The sequence below is a fragment of the Kogia breviceps genome, chromosome 1 (assembly GCF_026419965.1).
Source record: "Kogia breviceps isolate mKogBre1 chromosome 1, mKogBre1 haplotype 1, whole genome shotgun sequence".
Taxonomy (NCBI): Eukaryota; Metazoa; Chordata; class Mammalia; order Artiodactyla; family Physeteridae; genus Kogia; species Kogia breviceps.
Genome location: NC_081310.1, coordinates 72643907 through 72671034, shown reverse-complemented (window position 1 = coordinate 72671034; position 27128 = coordinate 72643907). Strand labels below are relative to the sequence as shown.

Sequence of the window (27128 nt, the reverse complement as noted above, 5' to 3'; positions counted from 1 at the left end):
CGCTCACTCCCAGCGTTACTCTTTTTCTCCTCCGGGGCCCAAGCCCTCATGCCGCTCCGCCTTCGGCCCTTAGTTTGATCCCGCCCCTCCCCGGAGAGGACAGGCGAAGATGTGGAATTTCCAAAGCTTATTGGATGCACATGGTGTTACTCTGGAGGGTGGTGGGGCCCGCAGCGGCAAGGGCCGCCCCTCTCGGACGGTGATTGGGCTCGCCTGAGTAGCCCCGGGCTGAGATTGGTGCGAGGAGGGGCCGGGGCCGTCGGGCACCTTGGAACTAAGGGTGGGGAGGCGGTGGCAACCGAGGAGCCGGCGGGGTCTCGTAGGTCCCTCGTGCGCCGCGTGCCTTCCGCGGAGGGCCCAGTCGAGGGAAGGAGTGGGAGGCGCCCCCTACCTCATCACGCGGGGGCGGGGGTGTCACTTGTAGGGTGTCGGGAGCGGGACCAGTGGGGCGGGCGGTGGGAGGGGGCTGGTAGTGGAGGGTGATGGAGGTGCAGGGGTTCAGGAGTCGACAGTAGGACTAGCTGGAGACCTAAATCTGTAAGCGCTTCCGGGGAGGAGGACTTGGGGAGACAGAGGAGGGCGTGGGCGTGTCTGGTATGGGATGCCTTGCAAAGGAGGGGGCCTTGCGGAGACCTGTGGGTGGTTCATTCGAGGAATCGTTTTCTTCCTTTTTGCCCTTTGATTTGCCAAAAGGGAGAGTCCCCATGGTCTCTGTTCAAGTTTTGGAAACTTTCTCTTTGGGTGGGCCTAATCACATACTACTTCAGTATAGAACTGCCCAGGGCCTTTTCTGATACTGAGCACAAACGCAGGGAATATGGCAGAAAAAAGGAAGCCGCTGCTGGGCTTCGTGGGCAAACTCCCCAGTGGGACCACACCTGGAAACTCAGGCAAGACTCGCTGCCCTTTGTGCATGGGGCTTTTCAAAGCCCCCAGGCTCTTGCCTTGTTTGCACACAGTTTGCACCACCTGTCTGGAGCAGCTGAAACCCTTCTCAGTAGTGGACATACGAGGGGGAGACTCAGACACAAGCTCTGAGGGGTCAGTATTCCAGGAACTCAAGCCACGCACTCTGCAGCCGCAGATTGGCATCCTCTGTCCGGTATGTGATGCTCAGGTGGACCTGCCCATGGGTGGAGTGAAGGCTTTAACCACAGACCACCTGGCCATGAATGATGTGATGCTGGAGAGTCTGCGTGGGGAAGGCCAGGGCCTGGTGTGTGACCTGTGCAGCGACAGGGAAGTGGAGAAGAGGTGTCAGACCTGCAAAGCCAATCTCTGCCACTTCTGCTGCCAGGCTCATAGGTAAAGATGGGATACCCCACCTGGTGTGGCTTAAGAATGGAGTACGAAGAGGTGTCAAGACAGAGAAATAACCTTGGTGAGCAGATGAAAAGGAAAGCTTGAATTCCATGGAAGGTCAGAGAGCAATATACAATGTGATTACAGATATTCCAGAACAGTAGTTAACTCCTGCAGCCTTTATATAATACCCATGATAATGATAGCATCAAAGGTTTGCAGAGTCCTTTTCAGTTTACAAAGCACATTTACACTTTCCTTGGATCATCAATCATTTGTATAGTGAATAATTGTACTGGTTGCTAGAGAAAGTGAATGAGTATAATGACAAAGCCCCTGCCCTCGATCTCATTTGATCCTTCCAATTCATAGAAAAGCAGGCAATGTTTTCATCCCTATTTATTATTTGAGGAAACTGAAGCTTAGCAGTATGTGATTTGCCAAGGTCCCATAGCTGGTAAGTAGTGTATAACAGAACTGAATTTAAAATCCAGATCTTCTGACTGCCTTCTATACTCTTGCTACTAATCTCTGCTGCCTTCCCAGTATAAGGTGCTGATTAGTGGGGCACAAGCTCAGCCTTTGCCTTGTACCCTAGTGTTACTCTGGAACTTGGTGAGGTGGGCTGGTAGGTGCATATTGGGGTGCAGATTATGTCTTTTAGGGTGATTGGTGAACAGTTTGTCACATAAATCACTTTGTCCCTTTCAGACCCCCTTCCCCCATTCCAGAACATCACAATGTAAGATGGCCAAGGTTTTAGGATTAGCCTACCCTAGTTTTTAAGTTCTGCCTTCCATGTGTTTTCTGGCTTCACCAACAGAACAAGTTAGTAGTCTTCTTTCTATTTTTAACTTGTATTTTGACTATTTTGCTGCTAGCTAAACAGCTGACCCTATTTTGTCTACAGCCACTCTTCTGGTGCAGGAATAGTCATGTAAGCTTGATGTTGCTATAATGCTAACGGGGAAAATCTGAACAGTTACCATGGTTTCCTAGGGATTTCCCTGAATCTCTAGAGGGCTACAGAAAAGGGGAATTAGAGGTTTGATTTTACTGACCACTGATTTTGCTCTCTCTAATAATGTTGATGACTCTTCAGGAAAATTCTAGCTTGCTGCTTTGGGTGACGTAGGCACTAGTCAAAGGAAATGCTTTACCAGAGTGTTAGGTAGAAGCTGAGGGAGACTGTCGTGGCCAGCTAGCTGTTTTTTAATTGCCTGAGGTTTATTGCTGTGCCATCTGGCACAGGTCTGGTCTCTTGCTGCTGGGTCTCCACTGTGCTCTCCCCTTTAGCTTGCTGCAGGAGTAGGCTGTGGATTCTTGCCTAAACTTGACAAATTAATTCTTTGGGGAAAGTTCCAGTATGTAGCCTTAGCATTGCAACCTCTGGCAAAGTCAGGTGCCGAGTCAGAGAGCCCTTGCCTACTGTCATTTAATCCTATACAACAGCCCTTTCAGGTAGGTATTATCCCCACGGTACGGAAGAGGAACTGGAATCCGAGAGGGTCATGTGGTTAGTAAGAGATTAGAATGAGGAACCGAACCCAGATTTGTTGGACTTCAGAGTCCGTGCTCTTAAAACTGCCCGACTGTTTCCCAAGTAGAGTTGTCCCCTCATTTCCCGTCCCCGACTCTGTTTGCCCCTAGGCGGCAGAAGAAGACGACTTACCATCCCATGGTGGACCTGAAAGACTTGAAAGGCTACAGCCAGATTGGGAAACCCATTCCGTGTCCCGCTCACCCTGCGGAGGAGCTGAGACTGTTCTGTGAGCTGTGCGACCAGCCCGTGTGCCGGGACTGCATGGTGGGGGAGCACCGGGAGCACCCCTGCGACCTCACCAGCAACGTTGTCCACAAGCACGGGGACTCCGTGCGGGAGCTCCTCAAAGGCACCCAGCCCCACGTGGAGGCCCTGGAGAAGGCCCTGGCACAGATCAAAGGGGCCAACAGTGCCCTGCAGGAACGGGTGGAGGCTGTGGCCGCCGACGTCCGCACCTTCTCCGAGGGCTACATCAAGGCCATCGAGGAGCATCGGGACAAGCTGCTGAAGCAGCTGGAAGACATCCGGATCCAGAAGGAAAACTCCCTGCAGCTGCAGAAGGCACAGCTGGAGCAGCTGCTGGCGGACATGCGGACCGGAGTGGAGTTCACCGAGCGCTTGCTGACCAATGGCTCCGACCTGGAGATCCTCATCACCAAAGGGGTGGTCATGGAACGGCTCACAAAGTTGAACAAAGTGGCATATAGTGCCCGTCCTGGAGTGAACGAGAAGATCACCTTCTCTCCTAAGGAGAAAGCAGGCCTGTGCCGTGGCTATGAAGTTTATGGGGCCATCAATACCAAAGAGGTCAATCCAGCCAAATGTGTCCTTCAAGGGGAAGGTAGGAAGGCGTTTCCCACTGGCATTGAGAGGACAGTGGACAGGACATGGTGTTAAAGACATGTGGCTTTTAAAGCCATGGCCTTCATTTAGCTAGGGAGAGAGACATATGGATCCAATGGATGGTGACCCCGCCCTTGTCCTTTTCTTTCTGATTTGTTCTGGTCAGGGTACAGTTAAGATCCCTACAGAGGTGAAGCTTGACCCTTTTCCAGTGGAGAAGTAGTAACTACCAAGGAACTCAAGGATCATGCTGTTTCTCTTAGATGACAGGACAGAGGCAGTGCCCATAGGAGATTACAGCATAGACCTCAGGGCAGGGCAGAATCCTGCCTGTTCAGAGAGGATGTCTTGTACCAAGTTCTGAAGAGAGTTTTTGAGGAGTGAGGATGACAGGATTATGGTTTGCTCTCTTCTATGCCCTTTTTGGTTCATGTAAGCCACATGTTGGCATTTGAAGGAATATGGTAGGCATTTCAGTCAGTAGAGGGGAAAAACAATTTCTTTTGACCACATTGTTCTCTTCCTAAAGGAAGCACATTGATCAAACATATATTTCACAGATCAGTCTTCACAGGAAGACTCTATTGTAGAGTCATCCTAACTGGCACTGGAATTCTTACCTGTTCGGAGGTCACAGATCCCTTTGAGAATGATCTCTCCCCAAGAAACACCCATTAATTTAGGCATACAATTTCAGGAGATTCTTAGACCCTTCATAAGGCCTCATAGTTCACAAACCCCAGGTTAAGAAGCCTGTTTCATCTGACTTCTGGACCAGAGGCTGTAGCTATTGAATATGCTCCCAACACCATGGCACAGCTACCATGCTGTGGAGGACTTCACAGCATGAAGAGTCCCAGGTGGTCACCTTGTACCCCCTGCCTCTTCCAGCAGGATCTGCAGCTCAGAGAGGATAGTTTGGGGTTACCAGCCTCTCTCACGGTGTCTAGAGGTTTTTTCTCTGAATACATACATCAAGCCTGAGTATGTTCAAAGCTTCCTTAAGGCTGATATTAAGGTCCAGGATCCTGGCAGCTGCTGGCTGAGACAGAAGCAGGCTCACCAGGAGCGACTCCCAAGAGGTATGCGGGGGAGAGAAAAGAAAGGGAGGAAACTGGAAACACAACCTTTTGTTCTAAAGAGAAAAGGCAAGATGGTGTCTGATCTGGGGATACAGTCACACAGTTGGCCTTTGAGGTGAGGAAGGAGTGTTTATCTTCCGCAGATCTCCACAGAGCCCGTGAGAAACAGACAGCCTCTTTCACCGTCATTTGTAAGGATGCAGCAGGAGAGAGCATGGGCAGGGGAGGAGAGAACGTTCAAGTCGCAGTAGTCCCTAAAGATAAGAAAGACAGGTTTGTATTATATACTCAGGCGTCACAGGTAATGAGCGGTGATGTGAATGGAAACCCGAGGTCCTTTGCAGTAGTGGGGCTGTAACTGCAGTAGTTCCAGCCTACCTCCCCATGATGCCAATGGAAAGTGCAATAGGACCAAGTGGACCAGATGTGTTTCCTTGTGTGGGTTTTAGGCCTGTATTCAGTTCTCTCCCAAAGGTCTGATCTGCCCCTCAGACTGTCTTCATCCCAAGCTTCGAATAGACTGAAAAATATTCCGTGTTAGACTGCATGGTTCCCTTCTCAAAATTCAGCCTCACTTTGCTACTAAATTGTGCTGGGAGCAAAGTTATACATCTCTGGAATTAGAGGAGGGAGGAGGGAGGACTAAGAGCAGGAGGGTACAACAGAAGCTGACGGGAGAGAACAGTGACGCTTTCAAGGAATTCATCAGAACATCAGATTAAATTAGCATTTATGTTGCTTACCTTCTGTTGTAAAATTAATTTCCAAGACAAGTAGAAGATACATGCTGCTTGGGGGACATTTAAAATTAATACTGGATTTATGGTGTAGGGCAGGGGTCTGCAGCCCCGTTAGGAACTGGGCCGCACAGCAGGAGGTGAGCGGCAGGCAAGCGAACGAAGCTTCGTCTGCAGCTCTTCATCGCTCACATTCCCGCCTGAACCATCCCCCCATCCCCACCCCATCCGTGGAAAAATTGTCTTCCACGAAACCAGTCCCTGGTGCCAAAAAGGTTGGGGACCACTGGTGTAGCGTTTACATCCTAAAATAGTGGGCAACTGAAGCAGGCTTGTGAGAATGAGTGGTATTTTTTAACTCTCACCTCCATCCAGTCCAGTCAAAACGATGGTCCACGATAACAAGGATGGGACATACTACGTTTCCTATACCCCCAAGGAACCTGGCATCTATACTGTGTTCGTCTGTGTCAAGGAACAACACGTGCAGGTGAGTGAGACCTTACCTGTGCTTCCCTGACCTCCTTTCACCCTGGCCCCCCTGGGTTTTGTCATCTTAGTATGTGGAGACATTTCTCACAGGATCAGCTGTACAGAGGGCTTGAACAGGAGTCTCTTCTTTCTTACTTCACCTCGCTTTAGAAATGGCCCAGATTTTGCAGCTCTTATTCTTACGAGAGGATGCTGGTGACCATAAGAACTCTCTATCCCTACTTTACCTCCTGGCAGTTGTGCTTGTATTTTATCATTCTCCCAGTTTGTTGGAATTTTTAATTTGGGAAAGATGCCTTCATCAGAGGGGCCAATCTACCAGTGGACAAGCATATACACGTTCGAGCAATATAATCTAGCTCAGGATTTTCCAGCTTTTTCAGACTATGACCAGACATGGACTTACTGGAACACCATTGGGAGAGTTATGCCCTCTCTTCTTGACTGACCAGTCATCTATCTGCCTAACCATCTGCTCAGATAATTCTCTACTCTGTTTATATGTATATGCTTGTCTGTTACCTCCACAGATACATGTAACAGATACATGTAACACTTTCTGGTTTAGAGATTATGAATTTTTAAAAATTGGGTAGGGCTTCCCTGGTGGCGCAGTGGTTGAGAGTCCGCCTGCTGATGCAGGGGACACGGGTTCGTGCCCCGATCCGGCAAGATTCCCACATGCCGCGGAGCGGCTGGGCCCGTGAACCATGGCCGCTGAGCCTGCGCGTCCGGAGCCTGTGCTCCGCAACGGGAGAGGCCACAACAGTGAGAGTACCGCGTACCGCAAAAAAAAAAAAAAAAAAAAAAAAATTGGGTAATATTCAACATGTCCAGCAGAATCTCTGCTGACATTCGAGCTGTCAGGTTTCCCCCAACCAAAAATCAACACTGACGGACAATAAAACACCATAGAGCATCATGATGTGTTAGGCTTGTGGTCTGCGCCCTAGGAAGACTCATATTCAATAGCCACTTGCTGCTTGCCTAATTACAGGATGTCAGACGGGTTAGGTGTTTTTTTTTTTTAATTTATTAATTATTTATTTGTAAATTTATTTTGGCTGCATTGGGTCCTCGTTGCTGTGTGCGGTCTTTCTCTAGTTGTGGTGAGTGGGGGCTACTCCTCATTGTGGAACGCGGGCCTCTCATCGCAGTGGCTTCTCATTGCAGAGCATGGGCTCTAGGCATGCGGGCTTTGGTAGTCGTGGCGCACAGGCTCAGTAATTGTGGCACGCGGACTCAGTAGTTGCGGCACATGGGCCCAGCCGCTCCGCGGCATGCGGGATCTTCCCGGACCGGGGCTCAAACCCGTGTCCCCCGAATTGGCAGATGGACTCCCAACCACTGCGCCACCAGGGAAGCCCGGGTTAGGTATTTTTACAAACATTATTTCACTTTTCCTCCAAATCACTGAGGCATAAGGATCATCATCCAAGTGGACCGAGAAAACAAACCTGCCACAATACACAGTACCTGTGTGGCAAAATCATAATTTGAACCCATAGCTTTGAACTCCAGGTTGTTTTTAAAATAGATTGTAAACTCTTTAAAGGAAGGGAGATTTAACATTTGAAAGGCTTCTAAGGTGCCAGCCTCTCTGCTTTGTGCTTTTGCAGAACGTGTGGTTCTCATGCAGGGATAGGCACATAGCAACACTTATATATTTACTGTTTAACATAGGGTCGAAATTGGAGAATGGAAGTTATCCTTGAAGGAAAAGAGGCAGGAGAGTTTCTAATCTGAGAATTATTAACCACAGGCTCTTGACCTTCCTCCCTTCCATCTATCTTCACCAACTCAGAGTGAGGGGATGGGTAAGCAGTTGTGTCTAGGATGGAGGGATGGAAGGAGAGGAGCTGGCTCAGTATGTGAGGGGAAGGGGTGTGTGGCTGAGAAACTGGAGAAAGGACCACAGATGTCCTCACCTTGTGGTTGTGTGCTCTATAGTTACCCAAGCTTGCTCAGGAATGGAGGAGATAGAGACCAAGGTCAGTGACGTGAAAGCACAGTTGGGTTTCCTAGTGTGTCAGGTGGTCTGCGTGCTGGAAGAGCAGCACGGATTCCTTGACTCCCCGTCTCACTGCATTTGTATCTGGCCCCGTCCAGCTCAGCACCCAGCTGGTTGCTGTCCCCCAGTCGCTGTTCCCCTCCTGCTGTCCTCGTCCCTCCAGGGACAGGCCCTGCGACTTACACTCCGTTTAGTGTGTGATGCACAGCACACCCCTGTTGACTCACAAGGTGCTGTTCTTTGCTCTTGGTCTGAACACTGAAGGGCTCACCGTTCACTGTGACCGTGAGGAAACGGCACCGCTCACACCCAGGCGTGTTTCACTGCTGCACGTTCTGCTCCAGCGGAGGCCAGAAGACTGCTCGCTGTGCATGTGGAGGCACCATGCCGGGTAAGGAGAACTAGTCACTCCTGAAATCCCTCGCTGTCCCTCTGCTGCTGTCTCCCGGCGGCGGGATCAACTACCACAGCGACCAGCTTCGGGGTGTTCAGACTTAGGCTTTGTTTTTAGGAATGCAGTCTGTGCATATAAATATATCACAGTTCTAAAAGTTTCATTTAAAGCTTCTTCGTTCTGGAAACTGAAATAGCAAGCTGCAAAGTTCTGAGTTTTTTAGTTTTGATACAGTCCACCAATCCTAGGAGCCCTGTGCTCCTAGAATGCTCGATTTCAGCCTGTACCCTTTCCAACAGCCTGAGCAGTGTCAAAGATGTAATCCCGCTCCGTTCCTTTTAAAACCTTACAGAAATTCCAAACAAGGCAGGGATGGGAGAACAGATGAATACATTAACTGAACCAGGTCTGGCTTTTTTCTTGGGGGAAGGGAGGGTGGGCAAGAGGGTCAGCTCAGGCAAGAGATCTAATTATTTTCAGTATTCTGTGGTTTCCTTACTCCAAAAGTGGGCCTTAAGATAGGCTCTTGTAAACTTTCATATAAACACTTCAGAATCTATTTACTTTCCACCACTCTGTCCTTCTCTTTCATCTAGATTATGTTACAGTTAAAATCCAAACCAGGGCTTCCCTGGTGGTGCAGTGGTTGAGAGTCCACCTGCCGATGCAGGGGACACGGGTTCATGCCCTGGTCCGGGAAGATCCCACATGCCGCAGAGCGGCTGGGCCCATGAGCCATGGCCGCTGGGCCTGTGCATCCGGAGCCTGTGCTCCGCAGCGGGAGAGGCCACAACGGTGAGAGGCCCGCGTACCGCAAAAAAAAAAAAAAAAAAAAAATCCAAACCAGTCCTTCTGAGTTAGAAGAGTGTTAAAATAACACTCTTCTCTTGCCGGGTTTCTATTAGACGTTTTCACGTCCATGAGTCTGAATGTCGCCAGGAGCATTAATTTCCGTGGTAACCGCTGGACTTTCCTCTAATGGTGGTTCTCCCCTCTCCTCTTTGAACCATGCAGGTGGGTACCTAGGCTGTGGCCACGGACACAAAGGCCACCCGGGGCGCCCCCACTGGTCATGCTGTGGGAAGTTTACCGAGAAGTCAGAATGCGCGTGGGCAGGTGGGCAGAGCGCAGCGAGGAGTCTCCTGAGGACAGTGGCCCTCTGATGGCTTCCTGGGTCTGTGGTCACATCTGCGGCCAGCACAGCTTCAGATCACCAGAGGACCCCTGACCTTAATTCTGAAGAAACTGATGGAATTTAAAACAAAGTGCCTTATGTTATACCCTTGAGTCCAAATACCTTTTTGTGAGTTACTCACCGATTGTACGTGCAGGTGGTCGAGCACCAGAGACCACACTACGTTTCTCTTCTTCTTGGCCAAAGGTCTTTGGGGGCAGGGGAGGCAGTCAGCTGTCTGGTTAAAGTTAATACCAGATGGTGCCCCTGATTAGTGTCCTTTTAAAACATATATACTGTAGTCCAGTAGGAGAGAAACTGTACAAAATGGCTAAAATAGAGTTTAGAATCATAGTGTGTATCTTAGTTCATCTTCAAAAGCAGACAGATCTTTGAAACTAGCGGTTGTTAATCAAAGCTGGCTTTATAGGAGTAAAATGTATGCATTACTGTTTTAAAATAGTGTCAGTGTGTGCATGTTTTTGTATGACTGAGCCCATTCATTGTTAAGTCTAATAAACGCGTTAGAAATAATGTACTCGGGTAGACTAGCAATATAGTATGTAGATGTGATCTCAGCTGTAAACAGAAAAATCTGATTGAATAAACTCTGTATCACCCCCTCAAAAAAAAGAAAAAATGTCCTTTCTGTACCAAGGAGGCTCCTTTCTGTTTTGTACAGACATGGAGGTACCCATGCCATTGGAATTTAGCACTCACGGGGGTAATTTAGCTCCTCACTTTTTGATGTATAACTTTCTTATTTCTCCCTGAGCTACGTGTCATTTAGATATTTCCCTCAGAGAATAAAAACCTCCTTTCCTCCTATCCACTTGTTGCTAGCACACTTTAAATGGATTATAATGTGATATTGCTGTTTAGGTGGAGGGCCGCCACTTCCCCTCTACACCACGTTCACCTCATAACCCCAGAGCCTAGAAGATTACTGTTTGGTTAGGGGCAGACACGTAGTCAGTAAATAAAGGGGAATGCTGTTGAAATAGGACCTCATAAATTCCTTGCAGATGTACTCATGCCAGGCGATCCAGATACCTTCATCCTCCTCACATCTCTTACCCTCTTCGTCTTTTAAAGAACCATCTTCAGTTTTGTCTGTATACCTAGGACGTTAACTAGAAGCTTTGACTCCTACAGCATGCCTGCTTAACTGAAGAGAATTCTTGGGAGAGGAAGTACACAGCACTGGTGCCCCAGCCCTGCCGTGGTCTTCACTGTATATAGTTTGTGTGTTCTTCTGGGACACTGGATTTCTTACATAGCAGAAACTCAGCATGTATTAAATATAATTATTGAAATCTGCAATGTAAGATCCATTAAGAAGTAATTCATTGGAATGGTGAATTGGGTCAGGCAAAGGAAGTGAAATAATTAGACAAAACACAGTCAGGTCATCCTGGAAAAATTTCCTCCTTGAGGCTGATAGACGTGAGCTACATTGTAGCTGTAAATACGAAGATATTTACTATCTTTTCTCCCTTTTCTGGAAAGATTCCCTTCAGCCCTCTCTCTGACCAATATCTGATATTCCCAGAAGAACCTGATGGCCCTGTAACCCTCTGAAATTATTATTTGCTCTTCCTCACTCCTTATAATCACTGGGCCCAGAGGTCAGGTAGGAGTCCTTTAGCCCAGCAGTGCTGCTTTAAGATCAGTGGTTATCAACTGATGTTGTGAATTTGTCCCCCAATGATGTTTAGTAAAGTCTCAGACATTTTTCCTTGCCACAGCTGGGGGCAGGGTGCCACTAGCATCTCTTGGGTAGAAGTCAGAAATGCTGCTTATGCTCAGTTCTGGCCAGCTGCCCACAATGAAGAATTATTCAGTCCAAAGTGTTAATAGCGCTGCTGTCGAGAAATCCCGTTCTAGACCATTATTCCGCCTCCTTTAAAAATGGCTAGCCTTGAAGCTCAGGCCTTTATGCAAGCTGTTACCCCTACGTGGTTCAGCCAGCTGCAGAGCCCCGAGTCATTCTCCCTTTTTCCTTGAAGATTTTAGCACCAAACTTGCTGCTACTCCAGTACTACTCCTCATCAGTCTTAGAATAATTCAATATCCACGAAGACATCTCGACTCCATGACTCTGTTCTTTTTTTCCCTCACCCAACAGTCATACCCTAGACCTTGATTCCAGCTGCTCCCTCTGCATAATCTCAACTTCAAGCATCCTGCATCCATGACCTCCCATCTTTCCAGCTCACCCACCTGACTCTACTAATTCTACCTCCCTAGAATCCCCAGTGCAGTGGCCGCCTTCCCACTATTTCCTTCCCCGGCCTCATGTCCTTTCCTTCATCCTCACTCAGTTTAGATTCTACAGAGCATCATCACACTCTTGCATGTAGTCTCCCTCTGTCCTTTTTGCCTGGCAAAACCCTAGATTAGATCCAGATCTCCATCTAACCCAACTGAATGATCCTGGAGAAAAACACGAATGTATGATGACTAGTCTCCCTTTAAATCTATGACCACTGATCTTGATGGGCTCTTAGCATTGCCCAGTAGTCTGACATGTCTCTAGTCCATTTGTTCTCCACTCTCCTAGACAATTATATTTCCTACTTTCTTCTCCTCAAATTGCAATTTGTACTCCACTTCCCCTCTCCACTTATGATCTTGCTTCCTATTTCACCAAGAAAACAAAAGAATTCAGAAGAGAATTTCCTGACCCTCCCACCATATCTACAAATCTACCTATATGCCTATCAAAAGCAAACTTTTTTTTTTTTTTTGTGGTATGCGGGCCTCTCACTGCTGTGGCCTCTCCCGTTGCGGAGCACAGGCTCCGGATGCGCAGGCCTAGCGGCCATGGCTCACGGGCTTAGTTGCTCCGCGGCATGTGGGATCTTCCCGGACCAGGGCACGAACCCGTGACCCCTGCATCGGCAGGCGGATTCTCAACCACTGCGCCACCAGGGAAGCCCCAAAAGCAAACTTTTATATGAGCTCTCATTCCATCTCTACAACCCAGCAACGTTGCTCCAGTAATTTTCCCCTCTACTGGATTGCTAATTTCAGAAAATAAACATGCTACAATATTCCCTATCTTAAAAAACAATTTTCCCTTGATTTTTGTATGAGACTTCTAGGTCTGCCATATAGAATACCACAGACTGGGTGGTTTGAACAACAGAAATTTCTTTTCTCACAGTTCTGGAGGCTGGAAGTCCAAGGTGCCAGCGGGGTTGGTTTCTCCTGAGCCCTTTCCCTGGCTTGCAGATGGCTACCTTCTCCTGTGTCATCATGTGGCCTTTTTTCTGCACATGCATCCCTGATGTCTCTCCCTCTTCTTTTTTTTTTGGTGGTACGCGGGCCTCTCACTGTTGCGGCCCCTCCCGTTGCGGAGCACAGGCTCCGGACGCGCAAGCTCAGCGGCATGTGGTATCTTCCCGGACCGGGGCACGAACCCGTGTCCCCTGCATCAGCAGGCGGACTCTCAACCACTGCGCCACCAGGGAAGCCCTCTCCCTCTTCTTATTAAGACACCAGTCCTACTGAATTAGAGTTCACCCATATGATCTCATTTAACCTTAATTATCTTAATAATTAAGATAATAATTATAATTAATTTTTATATTAATAAATAATAATATATTAATTATAATAATAAGATAATTAAGATAACCTTAATTATCTCCTTAAAGGCCCTGTCTCCAAATACAGTCATTTTGGGGGCTAGGACTTCAATCTATGAATTTGCGGGGAACACAGATGAGTCCATAACAATTTTTTCATCCCCCTCTGACAGCTGCTCCGTTTTTCTGCTTCCCTTTAAAAAGACCTCAAAATAAACCTGTTTGCTATCTCTACTTCCCCTCCTTGAACTCTCTCTTGGATCTAATCCAGTCTTTAATCCTCACCACTCTACTGAAACAGCTCTTGTAAAGGACACCTGTAATATCCATGTTATGGAATCCAATGGTCAGTTCTTGATCTTTATCCTCTTTGACCTATCAACAGCATTTAACACAGCTGATCACTTTCTCCTCCAAGAAAGATCTTCTTCACTTGGTTTATCTGGCATCACTCTTCTTCTTCTTCTTTTAAATAAATAAACAAGTAAATATTTATTTATTTATTTATTTATTTTTGGCTGTGTTGGGTCTTCGTTGCTGTGCACGGGCTTTCTCTAGTTGCGCTGAGTGGTGGCTAGTCTTTGTTGCAGTGCACAGGCTTCTCATTGCGGTGGCTTCTCTTGTTGTGGTTGTGGAGCACAGGTTCTAGGCACATGGGCTTCAGTAGTTGTGGCACGAGGGCTCAGTAGTTGTGGCTCGCGGGATCTAGAGCACAGGCTCAGTAGTTGTGGTGCACGGGCTTAGGTGCTCTGCGGCATGTGGGATCTTCCCAGACCTGGGATTGAACCCATGTCCCCTGCACTGGCAGGCAGATTCTTATCCACTGCATCACCAGGGAAGTCCCGCATCACTCTTCTTAATCACTTATCTCATTGACTTCCTTTCTCTAGTTCCTCATCTCTCCAGTCTCTACACATTTAAGAGCTCCAAGGATTAGTTCCTGCATTTTTATCTTCCCCCCACTTCCTAGGTGATTTCATCCTCTCATGAGTTTAAGTACCTTTTATACACTGATGACTCCTAAATTTATCTCCAGCTCCAAACTCCATATGATTATATCCAAGAGCTTACTTAACATCTCCACTTGGATGTATCATAGGCACCTCATCTTTAAGATGTCTGAAACAGAACTCTCAATTTCCAATTCTCACTGCCCAACTGACCACCAGCACCAAAGTGTTTTTCCTGAAGTCTTCTCCATCTCTTTGAATGTCCAAATCCACTCTTACAGTGGGTGGAGCCAGTCACCTTGGAAACATCCTTGACTCCCCTCTCAGGCATTACGTCCAACCCACTGGCAAATCCTATCTGCCATCCCTTCAAAATAGATCTGCTGAGCACTGCTCTCTGCCTACACTGCTAACCACACCGGTCTGAGACACCATGATTTCTCACCTGGACTTTTGCAATGGCCTTCTAACTAGTCTCTCTGCTTTCACTCTCCACTGTCTACAGTCTATTCTCCACCCAATAGCCCTTTTAAAATACATCAGACCGTGTCACTCATCTTGCTCGACAGCCTCCAGAGGCCTCCCATCTTACTCAGAACAGCCTTTACATCAGCATGTAAGACCCTGCAGGACCTGGATCCTTGCTCTTCTCTCTTTCCTACCCATCCCCCCACCCCCAGCACTCTATTCCAGCCAAACTGGCCTGCCTGGGGCCCCTCAAACTCTGTCTTGAAGGCTTTACAATCACTGCCCCTCCACCTGGAATGCCCTGCTCACAGATACCTACATGATTCACTCTCATTTTCCTCAGGTCTCTGCTCCTTTGTCAAACACCATCTTATTGGAGAGGTCCCTAACTACCCTGTATAAAATAGCAACTCCCCCCCCCCCAGACTGTATCATCCTTAGTCTGCTTCATCACCATCTAACATATATGTTCTATTTCTTTATTGTCTGTCCTCTTATCCTAGACTGTAAGGTCTATGAAGGCAGGGATTTGACATTTATTGACCACTATACTATCCCGATGGAAGACAGTTCCTGGCACATAGTAGAGGCTTAATCAATATTTTGTTGAATGAATAAAGATCTAATTGGTAGAATTTTTGGTTTGGATCTCCTTGGTGTCTGTTTCTACAGGCCAGACTTCCTTTCCCTCAGACTGACATTTTTCTTTCAACCAAATACCACTTGGAAAAAAAACCTCAGCCTTCTCTCAAAACTATTGGATAAATTATATGCACCTTAGGGACCAGCCTTGAATTTTCCAATTACCTCAGACATCTAGGGAATTGCTTGCCATGAAGAAGCTTGTTGTTTTACATCATTTTGCCCCATGTGTCTTTTAATGAATCCAATTTCAGAACTGAGGATAAAAAGCTTATCATTTATTTCAGTTGGAAAAAGCTTTTGGTAAGTGGATAACTCTACTGTAGATGAAGTTCTATTGCAACAGAAAATTTCTGTAAGATACCTAGGTTCTGGCAAATGCCCTAGCCTTTAAGCAATATTAATGGTAACAGTTCCACTACAGATATTTAAAGTTTGTGCGGGGGCTTCCCTGGTGGCGCAGCGGTTGAGAATCCGCCTGCCGATGCAGGGAACACGGGTTCGTGCCCCGGTCCGGGAAGATCCCACATGCCGCGGAGCGGCTGGGCCCGTGAGCCATGACCGCTGAGCCTGCGCGTCCGGAGCCTGTGCTCCGCGACGGGAGAGGCCACAACAGTGAGAGGCCCACCTACCACACACACAAAAAAAATAAATATATAAAGTTTGTGCGGGGCGGTGCGGTGCGGGGCGGTGCGGTGCGGGGCGGGGCGGTGCGGGGCGGGGCGGGGCGGGGCGGGGTGGGGGGTGTGGAGTGGGGCTGTTATTTGATCTGTGCTACAGTGGAGTGTAAACCTAGCTGAAAGACTTGGCAAAGCAAGACTGATCTGCAGAGCCCAAGATTCCAAGGTGAGGACAAAAAGAAGTCTCAGGATTTAGGAACTGTCCCCAGCGTAACAAAGTGCTTCAGAAACCACCTTTGAGTTGTGAGCACTGAAGCATCAACAAGGTGCAGCAGCATGATGTAAGCTATATCGCTGGTGTTACAGGTAGGAGAAAACGGGCTGCAAATTATAGCCTCTGTCCCCTGGGTAAACACCTGGGCCATCTTGGATAACAAACATACACACATACCTGCCAGCCCACCCGTTCTCTAATCTCTAAAATGCAGCAGTCACTCAGCTTTACTCCAGAGGATGTATACCTGTGTGTTAGGTTTTTCTCAATTAAGAGGTGGTGGGGTGAAGTGAATGCTAATTAAAAGCAGAATATAGGAAGAGGCGTTTCACTCTTTGCCTTATTAGCTTCTACGTATTGATTTCAATTTCTTCAACACTTCCTCAGAGAAGTCCTCCTTAACTAGGTCAAATCCCTGTTCTAAGCACCGCCCCCCAGCCATGCGGACTCCCCCGCCACTGTAGCACTCATCACAATGGCCACTTCGCAGCCACACGTGATGATCTGATTAATGCCTGTCTCCCCTTCTAGGCTGGAAGCCTCAGGAGGACAGGGACTGTTTTTGGTTTTGCTTATCCTTACGTTTTCAGTGCCCAGGAGTGCCCTGGCATGTTTAATATATGTTTTTAAATTAATGTATGAATCATTAAGCAGTAAAATTATTCTTCCCATCCTTCCTTTCATATGTAATCTCCTCCTACACTCAGATTTAGCTAAGCATTCTGGTAAAAAGGACTCGAGCTAGCGAAGACATCATCTTCCCTGTTCCCCGCTAGGGGTTAGGCTGTTCTTTCATTTCCATCCCCGTCCCCTGGCTACTCACTCCGGTGGTACTTTGTACTATAACTGATGCTAATTTCATTTTTACCTATGAAAACATTTTAATCGAGGTCATATGCCTACAAATTTCTAAATTCTTACTGTAATTCTCTTTGTGCTTGAAGGAATGCCTTTTAATTCTTTCTGGCTTTCTCTAGGGCCAGATGCTACATAGCAAATAGCAGTACCATATCCCACTCTGTAAACCCAAATTCTCTCAAGGCATTATGGTAGATATCAAGAGTTCAGAACACCAGAGGGGCCACCACACCGAGCACTGGCATTTCCATGACTATCTGTGCAGGATAATCTGGCTTCAGCTTTCAGCCGTGCAGAAGCTACTTCACTGCGCAAGACAATCAGAGAGAGGAAAGAGCCCAGTATTCATACATAGCCATTCCAGATCACATACATGACTGCTAGAGGAAGGGGTCATATCCCACAAAGACATCATTCTACCTATTGTGTTCATAATAATTGGATGGCAGCAGGAGTCCTTGGTAAGGCTTTAAAGGGCCCAGGTTCCATCCAGCCATGGCACGCACGATGCCCTTTTTTGATTAACACTGCCAAAGAGAAGTCAAACTATAAACCTTCCATGAAGGCAACTCTGCCACATAAGAGTACCTTGTAAACTGGGTGCTCAGCAATGTTGCACTTTGGTGACAGATGTTCACCATCTGGCTCTTTCAGCTGCACCCATGCTTCTATTTTATTCTCATATTCCAAGACCTGGTCCCACAGCAATAACACTAGCATTTGGATGGCACTTCATGGTTAACAAGGCATTTATTGTTCTTGCCTAAGTCTGCTGAGGTAGGCAGAGAGATGTAAAAAGAAAATCTGACCGTTACGGTGTCACATAAAGGAAGGCCGGTTGACACTGGCAGAACTCATAGGGCAGCACCTCAATTAGGTCACTACATTGTGGGATGCTGCCCACTGCTAGAGGGTGCAGAGACCCACCTTGTCATGCCTTGACCTTAAGAAATGGACTCACAGTAACTAAAATGAACGTGAGCCTGACACAGACACCAGAATGCTACTTATATTAATTCATGAGACATTTCCAGGGCTAGGACTGAAGGATGCATGTCTAGTATGACAGTGGTTCCAATTTTTGCTGTATCCGCCTCACATCGATAGCATCTCCCTGTTATAGGAACACCTACCCAGGACAAGACTGAGTGGCTTTGCTAGCTTAGAATCAGAATGAGGAACACTAGAGAAACTAAGATACCAGAAGGAATATTAGAGTAGATTACATTGGTCAGTGGGCTCTGAATATATGAAGATTGTAGGTTATAATCCCTGCATCCATCTTCAGACTAAAAGCGAGAATACTTGAACCTCAAAGTTGACGCTGCCTCTCTCCTAAACAGTACCTGGAAAGGACACTGACAGTGTTCACCCACCACGCCTTCTGACTGACATGACCCATCTGTCAATCTGGTCGAATGGGGTATGGTGTGTATGTGTGTTGCTAAATTCCCAGTGGAGCAAGGTGAGCTGTATGCTAATCCTCACATCTTACAGATGAAAGAACTGAGGTGCCTGGGGAATCTGCAACTAGCTGAATACCAGACCGTCAGCAAACAGCAGAGGCAGGGTTTGTACGTTCTTGCTGGCCTGGGAGCCACTGCTTCTCAGGTGACACTCCCTTTGCCCTGGTGTGTTGATCCTACAGCGTAACTCCCGAAGGGTAATCTTACATCCTCCATTTCCCGATTTTATCAGGGACTTCACTATAGCTGCCAAAGTTCTAAAAACAATGCCCACCACAAATGCGGAAACCGAAGTGTAGAGAAGTTAATGATTTTTTCAAGGCTACACCCCAGCTAAGGTGAACCTGGAAGTAGAGTTAAGTCAGAACTCTTCCTTCCAGGCCACCTGTCTTTGCCTCTGTGGGCCTTTAAACCATGTCCTTAGAAGGCACCTTTGCTTAAACAGGCCCCAGTGCCTCAGCCCATACTGTGACTGGCTTAACACAGGGCTTTGTCACCTAATCCTAACTCAAAGGAGGGCAACAGTTCTATCTAGGAAGAAATACAGTTCTTTCTAGCAGAAATTAGCTGAGTAAGTGTTTTGGAAATGACTGCCAACGGGAAGAAGGGAATCTGAAGAGTTTCCCAAAGTAAGAAATTCTTAAGAGTTTGTATTAGTCAGGATACAAACTGCTATACAAATAAACACCCAAGTCTCATGGTTTTAAAAAAAATTATTGCTTGATCATGTCATAGTCCAATGTAGGTGAGCTATGGTGAGAAGGGAGGCACATACAGGAGGCTTTGTTCTGATGTCGTTCAAGAACTGAGGCTTACCAGTCTGACAAAGGGTCCACGGCCAGCAGTAGGTTAAGAATCTCTGACCTAGTGGCTTCACAAGTCTCTAGGGCCCTGTAGTCGTCCATCAGTTCCTTTGTATTCAGTGGGCCAACAAGAGAAGAAACAGCACAAAGAATCATTTGCAAGGTTTTGGAAAGGCAGATAAGAAATGACTCACATCACTTCTCTCCATATTCCACTGACTTAGAACTCAGTAATATGGACCCATGTAACTGCAGTGAAGACTAGGAAATGTAGTGTCTGGTGGCCAGGAGGAAAAGGAAATGGGGGTTAGTGAACACAAAGCATTATCTCTGCTACACTGTCAAACACATGTTTATTGGATTATGCCAATGATAATACAAATACTAAATGAAACAATGATACTAAGTGCTACAAATACTGTAAATTTGTAAAAATACAAATACTAGAAAAATGATACAAAAATTAAATTTTATGACAAATACTACATTATATGATAGCAATATAAAATGATATAATAACACTAAATGATATGATACCAAATTCTAAATAATACGATGATACAAATACTAACCATCTACATATTACGCAGAGACCTACTTCTGCTCAGCCCAGAAAGAGATGGTTATGTGAGCAGCCTCGCTGGCAGGAGATGAAGAGATGGGATGGAGCCTGTGTTAGAAAAGGCAGTAACACTGGGTCCCCACCAGCTGAGAAGAGAAAAGCAACAGAGGGCTTTTTGAGCTTTTACTGAAGCTTAGATACAACTCTCCCAGGGCTGTTTTCCAAATTCTCTAACTGTAAAGCATTTTCTCTTATCTGAAGTAATTTGTTGGTTTCTACATCACACATTAAATATGTTGATTGATTAACATGACTGGTTAACCAAGTGGTTAACATGATAACTGATCCTCACTTTGAGGAGAGCTTGCAGGTGAAACTGAATGCCAGCGAGAGCTCAAAGGACCAGGGTTAGGTCATTCTCCCCAGATCCTAATACAAACCAACAATGGCACTATTCTGAGCCCCAGAAACAGGAAGTTAGATGCCAAAAAGGACTTTGAGATCGGCCAAGGTGAGCTTGGTGACAACTTCTCCAGTTCCTGATAGAATCTGTTTTGCCAAATCTTTCTTCTTTTCTTGGAGCTGCAAGATCTTCTCTTCCACTGTTCCCTCACAAACAAATCTGAAAAATAGATAAGCAAATAATCAAAAACCCAAAGCAGCATATCTAATGACATATTCAAACGTCTATTTATGCTTTAGTTTTTAAATAAGATTTCTTCCTTTATTTTTTCTTAGGTTTGATTAAGAACTCTATGTTTAGGAGATCTAAACAACTTAGACTAAATATATATTCATTTAAAGTGATCTGACCTTGGACTTCTCTGGTGGCGCAGTGGTTAAGAATCCGCCTGCCAATGCAGGGGACACGGGTTCGACCCCTGGTCCAGGAAGATCCCACATGTCGCGGAGCAACTAAGCCCCTGCGCCACAACTACTGAGCCTGCACTCCAGAGCCCGCGAGCCACAACTACTGAAGCCCGCGTGCCACACTACCAAAAGTCCGCATGCCTAGAGCCCATGCTCCACAAGAGAAGCCACCGCAATGAGAAGGCCGTGCCCTGCGACAAAGAGTAGCCCCCACTTGCCGCAACTAGAGAAAGCCTGCATGCAGCAACGAAGACCCAACACAGCCAAAATAAATAAATAAAATAAAAATTTAAAAATAAAGTGATCTGACCTCAAGTTTACTTTTTATTTCTTTCTGAAGCTGAGATAACTGAGAAGTGCCAAAATAAGCAAAAGATATCCTGATCCAAAAAAAAGTGTAGAGATCCAGATTTTACACAAAAAGCTCCATCCTGATAAGGTCAGAAGGCCTAAAGCTTATCAAGTTTCTACTAGGAATATGTGTGCTGGTTTAAGTACAGGTCTTATCTCTTGGCAAATTCACACTGAAAACAGGTTTTACAAACTGAGGAAATACCACTGTTGTCCTTTATTCACTCATTCAACAAGTGCTGATGAAGATTCACTATATGCCATGCACTATGCTAGGTGTAGGAATGGAGATTTGAACATGGTCTTGCAGTCAAAGAGAACACAAAACAAAGACATGAAAATAAATAGCAACAATAGTAATATGACCTGGAAAGCACTATAACGGAAGTATGTCCAGCGTACAAGAGGAGTGAAAAGAAATCTGTCTGGGGTCTTCAGGGAAGGCTCCACTGACAACTTGACTCTTAGTGTGACTTGTAGGATGAGCAAGAGTTTGCCAGATAGAACAGTGGGGAAGGCATCCCAGAGAATGGGAACATGTGTAAAACCATGGCTTAGTTTTGGAACACGGTCTGCTGCAGCGGTCGTAGAGTCTGGCCAGGGCAAAAGTCAAAAACTATGTTGTACTACAACAGCAGAAGCTCAAGAGGCTGGCAGGGGCTGGATCACGAGTGACTCTGCCTGTGATGCTAAGAAACTTAGTTTTGAAAGGAGGAAATGGCAGTGGGATGGGAAGAAAGGGATGGTTACAAGAAACACCTAGAAAATAAAATGAATGGACTTGGTTTGTGAAACGTGAGCAAGAAGGGGGAGTCTAGTTTTGGCTCCATGATTAGATAAACAGTGATGCTATTCACAAAGAAAAGGAATTCAGAAGAATCAGTAGATATGAGGTAACAGGGAGAAACAATCTCAGCTTGTGACATTGTGAGTCCCTGGAGCACGTAACAGTACTTGCTACATGGGGACTCCTCAACAGGTATTCGTTTTTTGAGTTGAATGAGACAAATGCATGAGTGAATGAATAATGGGTGTGGATGTGGACACTCAGATTCAGATATCTCGTGGGGATTTGGATATCTGGGCCTGAAGTTTAGGAAACCTTGGAACAAAGGGTATATTTTGGACTTACTGGAGTAGACGGGTTTATTAAGAGAGGTGCATACAAAGTGAGCTGAGAAGAGAGCTAAAGACAAAACAACTAACATAATCACTGTACTTGGTGAATTTTGGAATTCACTGGTGTCCCTTAGCAAGAGTAGCTTCAATGGAGTGGCGGGGGTGAAAGCCAGTTTGTATAGGTTGAGGAATGAATGGGAAGTAAGTAAAGATAGACAAGGATTTCTAATTATTCAGAAAACGTAGCCATGAAAAGGAAGGAGAAAAAGAGGTCCATAACTAGACTGTATTGTACCATTAAGGCAGGTTCTGTTGTTGTTTTTAAAGAGAAGAGGGTCTCAAGGATAGGGGCATTCTACAAAATAACTGGCCTGTGCACTTCAAAAAAGGTCACTGTCATAAAACACAAAGAAAGATTGAGGTGTTGTTCCAGTTAAAGGGGACGAAAGAGTCATGACAATCAAATGCTAGACAGGACCTAAAATCTTCTTTGGCTGAGAAGGACATCACCGGGACAAGTGGCAAAACTGAATAAGGTCCATAGATCAGATATGAGTATTGTATCATTGTTAACATCCTGGTTTTGATAACTTTATTATAGTTATTTAAGAGAATGTCATTTTTAGGAAATGCATATTTCCTACTATTTAGAGGTAAAGGAGCATCATGCCTGCAACTTACTGTCAAATGGTCCAGAAAAAATCTTACACACACACACACACACACACACACACACACACACACACACACACACGTGTCACAGTGCACAGGATTCTTTTGGTATTATTCTTGCAATCAAGAACTTTGGGGTATTCTTGTAAGAATTCTTACATTCTTCTCTCTATGTCTGGAATTATGTCAAAATAAAAGTTAAAAGAAAAAGAGAGAGGAAGAGAGGAAGAGAGGGAGGAGGGAGGAGGGTCCTTTCATGGGCAGTCTTGACTGAGTTAAGGCTCAGCATTGTTCATAAGCTTTTCTTCTTCTGCAGGACCAACTCCAAGGTTATCCACAAATTGCTTGTGTTCCCTTCCTGACTGTGAGTACCAACAAGGATGTACCACAAGCACCATTAGTACAGTGATCATCAAATACTTTACACATTCTGTTAAAACATTACCCAAGAAAAATTTTCATGAAAGCAGACCTTTACTTACTTGTGTATGACAACATCTTTCTGCTGCCCTACTCGGTAAATTCGGTCACAAGCTTGATCTTCAAGTGATGGATTCCTGTTAGAAGACAAGTAAAGCTCAAAGGTACTGACATCCTAGACCAGGGGTGGGCAAATCCCATGGGCCAAATGCAGCCCACAGTCTGTTTCTGTATGGCTCTCGTGTTTAAAATGGTTGTTACATTTTTAAAGGTTCGTAAAAACAAAACAAAAAAACCTACAACAAAGAATATGCAACAGACGGGCTTCCCTGGTGGCGCAGTGGTTGAGAATCCGCCTGCCGATGCAGGGGATACGGGTTCGTGCCCTGGTCCGGGAAGATCCCACATGCCGCAGAGCGGCTGGGCCCATGAGCCATGGCCACTGAGCCTGCGCATCCGGAGCCTGTGCTCCGCAACGGGAGAGGCCACAACAGTGAGAGGACCGCGTACCGCAAAAAAAAAAAAAAAAAAAAAAAAAAAAGAATATGCAACAGAGACCTATGTAGCTGGCAAAGCCTCAAATATTTACTATCTGGCCTAAAATACTTATAGAAAAAAATTTGTAGATCTCTGTCTAGTCTACGTGGGACTCAGAAAGCCCCAGATGTCTTCTCGCCCTCTCCTGAGAAACTGGGATCAGATTGCTAATAGGAACTCTTAGCACCACCATCATCAGCTGGAAACTCTTAAGTAACAGAGGTTAAACCAATGCTCAAATGCTGTCACTAACTAGCTGAGTGACTTTGGGCAAGTCATCTAACCACAACCCTCCAGACTTCAGATGGCTACTTAGAAACAGGAGGGCTGGCCAATGATCTCTAATGCCTTTTGCAACTTTAATATTCTATGATTCAACTCAGGAGACTTAACTTTTTCATTCTTTCTAGATTCTCGTTATCAATTCCAAACTAGTTTCTCATCTTACCTCTTTAAAATCTTGGATAACATTTTGCTCCAGTTCAGAAACCAGTGTGATCCCCACCCTGCTTTCCTCACTCACGAGTATAGGGGAGTCCCAAGTAAGACCTAACCACATTTTCCAGGAAGATAATAACAGGTTGGCCTGCTTTTGCCCATCTGGGCTGCCTGGAGAATTAACAAATGACAATCTCTGGCACCAGTGCCTGGTGCAGCAATCCCTAACTGGCATCACTGAAAACTCAAAACAGGGACAAATTATGACGCCTTCTCCCAGCAACACATGAGTCATTCACTTCGTATCTAGGAAGGATGCTGCCATACTCCCAGTGTTGACACTATGTACAGTGAGTCCAAGGCTATGTGTTAAGTGTGTGTCTAACATAATTAGAAAATTCCTTTGCCTTTTCCCTTTGGAGCAACAGTTCTCCCTCTTCACCAAGGCTGAGATTTCCTTGGACATCAACAAGTATGTCTGAAATACACTATTTTGAAGAGATAAAATTCTTCATTGAGTGAAGCCGCTCTTGGCCATAAGGAAAAGCACCCCCCACCCCGCTCCCAGTTCCCATGGAAACAGATGTTAGATTAACAATAAATAGTGAACAGAATAGTCATTTGAAGCCTTGCTTGCTCAGGAATTCAGGGCCGGCAACTAACCCTACACCAATTTTTTTTCTCTCTCTCTTTTTAAAAATGTATTTATTACTCTATTTATTTTTGGCTGTGTTGGGTCTTCGTTGCTCTGAGCGGGCTTTCTCTCTAGTTGCAGTGAGAGGGGACTACTCTTCATTGTGGTGAGTGGGCTTCTCGTTGCAGGGGCTTCTCTGGTTGCGGAGCACAGGCTCTAGGCACGCAGGCTTCAGTAGTTGTGGCAGATGGGCTCAAGTAGTTGTGGCTCACGGGCTCTAGAGCGCAGGCTCAGTAGTTGTGGTGCACGGGCTTAGTTCCTCTGTGACATGTGGGATCTTCCCGGACCAGGGATCGAACCCATGTCCCCTGCATTGGCAGGCGGATTCTTAACCACTGCGCCACCAGGAAAGTCCCTAGCCCTACACCATTTTGATCTGTATCTTATACACATGTATGCACAGAGGCAGCTCCATAATATGAAAGGAACACACTCAATATAAGAAGTCAGGCCTGGGACTTCCCTGGTGGTGCAGTGGTTGAGAATCCGCCTGCCAATGCAGAGGACACGGGTTCGTGCCCTGGTCTGGGAAGATCCCACATGCCGCAGAACGGCTGGGCCTGTGAGCCATGGCCGCTGAGCCTGTGCATCCGGAGCCTGTGCTCCGCGACAGGAGAGGCCACAACAGTGAGAGGCCCACGTACCACAAAAAAAAAAAAAAAAAAAAAAGAAGTCAGGCCTTACTGCCCCTCTGGTCTCCCTGCTATGCTGTGACAACTCAAGAAAAATCCAGAATCATTACCAGTGCATGTCCAGAAGAAAAAGATGGTTTCCTCCGGTCAGGTTTAGACCAACACCTCCAGCCAGGAGAGAGATTAGCATAACCTTCAAAAGGAAGCACACCATTAACTTTACACAGACTTGGTCTCATAAATCACCTCTCCTTCTTAGCAACATGCTCTTATCAAATTTCCTTCTGCTGTCATAAAGGCACTGTTCCGAAACTCTGAGATCCTATCTCCCATGCCTCCTCACCTTTGAGAAAGTTCTCATTTAACCTTTTTTTGGTGAGTCATTCTCAAAACATTAATTGTGCGCCTGCCGAAATATATGAATACTACCATTTAGAGCACCGGGGGTGGTTAGCTCAATAAACTTTCCATCAGCTGGATTCTGCCTGTTCCATCAGTCCCCCAACCACTGCCACGATTCTCCGGCCATCACTCAACTAGTGCCTTCCAAATTCGCATTATCCATAATTAGATGCCTTTGTTCTCCCACTTCCCTCCGTCTTGCCTCATATCAAGATCCCACCCATCCTTCCAGGCTTGCCTCCTCCACAGAGTCTCTCGATCCTAACCAGTTATGTTCTTACTTTCTTTTCAGCCCTCATAGTTTATTCTCTTAGAGTATTTGCACACTTTGATATGTACCCCCAATAAATGTCGAAGGAATCAAAAACACCTGGAGGGATCAAAGCCGTGAATATTTTTGAATCGAGCTATGTTAAAATTTTCTCTGTATAATTGGGAACAATTTGCTCTTGATTACAGAGCTCTGCTGTGATCAGCTTGTACCTGAGGGCCCCTGGAGTTGTTAAATGCCTCCACCAAGTCCATTCTCTGTCTGGGGCTAACAGAGCCATCGATGGTGGAGTAAGTCAGTCCATGCCTCTTCAGGTGCAAGGTAACAACCTTCAGCATGCTGGTCCACTGAGAGACGATGACACTGGAAGGAAGGATAAAACAGAAAACTAATGCCCCCGAATAGGTGAAACAAACTCATCTGCAGGGCTTTAACGCCCGTTATTCTACAATTCAGTTATCATATGTGGACAAGGAAAGGCCTTCTGCTACCTAAGCATGCACACTTCAGTGACATTATAAGATTACAGTATTTCCAGCTATTTCTAGATCCAGTCTACAACTTATTTTGTGCAAAATGAAGTCAGAATAAAGCGGTGGCTAAGCTAAAGCACTGGCTGCAGCCTCTGATTATCTGGGGCCTAGTGCTTATCCAGAGGAGGTCTGCGCTCCCACAAGGGGTAGAGGCCCTCCCTTTGCCAGTGAGAACCATAAGCTGCTAGGGCTTCTCTCTTCCCCCCATGCTGTGCTTTCATTAGAGTTTTATGTGTTTAGATGAAAATATTTCTGATCTACAAATGCACTGAATAGCACACAGTAAAGTCAAACAACGAATGAACCTCCCATATCCACGTCCCCAGCTTAGGAACATCCCCAGCACCATGGGGGCTCCCGGTCTGACTCCATGCT

General features: G+C 46.2%; 2 protein-coding genes across 5 annotated transcripts in view; one reads left to right on the top strand and one right to left on the bottom strand.

Annotated features, from left to right (window-relative positions):
- Positions 1 to 604: 604 nt before the first annotated feature.
- On the top strand, positions 605 to 10404 carry TRIM45 (tripartite motif containing 45). The gene is made up of 6 exons (XM_059041391.2): positions 605 to 1305; positions 2953 to 3686; positions 4914 to 5043; positions 5883 to 5997; positions 8275 to 8401; positions 9419 to 10404. The coding sequence occupies exons 1-6, from the start codon at positions 818 to 820 to the stop codon at positions 9565 to 9567; spliced, it is 1743 nt and encodes a 580-aa protein (XP_058897374.1). The 5' UTR covers positions 605 to 817; the 3' UTR covers positions 9568 to 10404.
- Positions 10405 to 19704: 9300 nt separating this feature from the next.
- Positions 19705 to 27128, bottom strand: part of TTF2 (transcription termination factor 2) — a 44396-nt gene continuing 36972 nt past the window's right edge. For all 4 annotated transcript variants that reach the window (XM_059041327.2, XM_059041318.2, XM_067033999.1 and 1 more), the window contains 4 exons: positions 26433 to 26583; positions 25658 to 25740; positions 23309 to 23383; positions 19705 to 20436 (listed from right to left, as the gene is read on the bottom strand). In XM_059041327.2, coding sequence (XP_058897310.1) covers positions 20292 to 20436; positions 23309 to 23383; positions 25658 to 25740; positions 26433 to 26583 — 454 coding nt within the window. In that variant the 3' untranslated portion in view covers positions 19705 to 20291. The remainder of the gene's footprint in view (positions 20437 to 23308; positions 23384 to 25657; positions 25741 to 26432; positions 26584 to 27128) is intronic.

Excerpts from the sequence above, each read along its gene's own strand:
- TRIM45 (XM_059041391.2), top strand. The coding sequence starts at position 818 with ATGGCAGAAAAAAGGAAGCCGCTGCTGGGCTTCGTGGGCAAACTCCCC. Across the intron at positions 1,306-2,952 it reads TTCTGCTGCCAGGCTCATAG|GCGGCAGAAGAAGACGACTT; the intron begins GTAAAGATGGGA and ends GTTTGCCCCTAG. Across the intron at positions 8,402-9,418 it reads ATGTGGAGGCACCATGCCGG|GTGGGTACCTAGGCTGTGGC; the intron begins GTAAGGAGAACT and ends TGAACCATGCAG.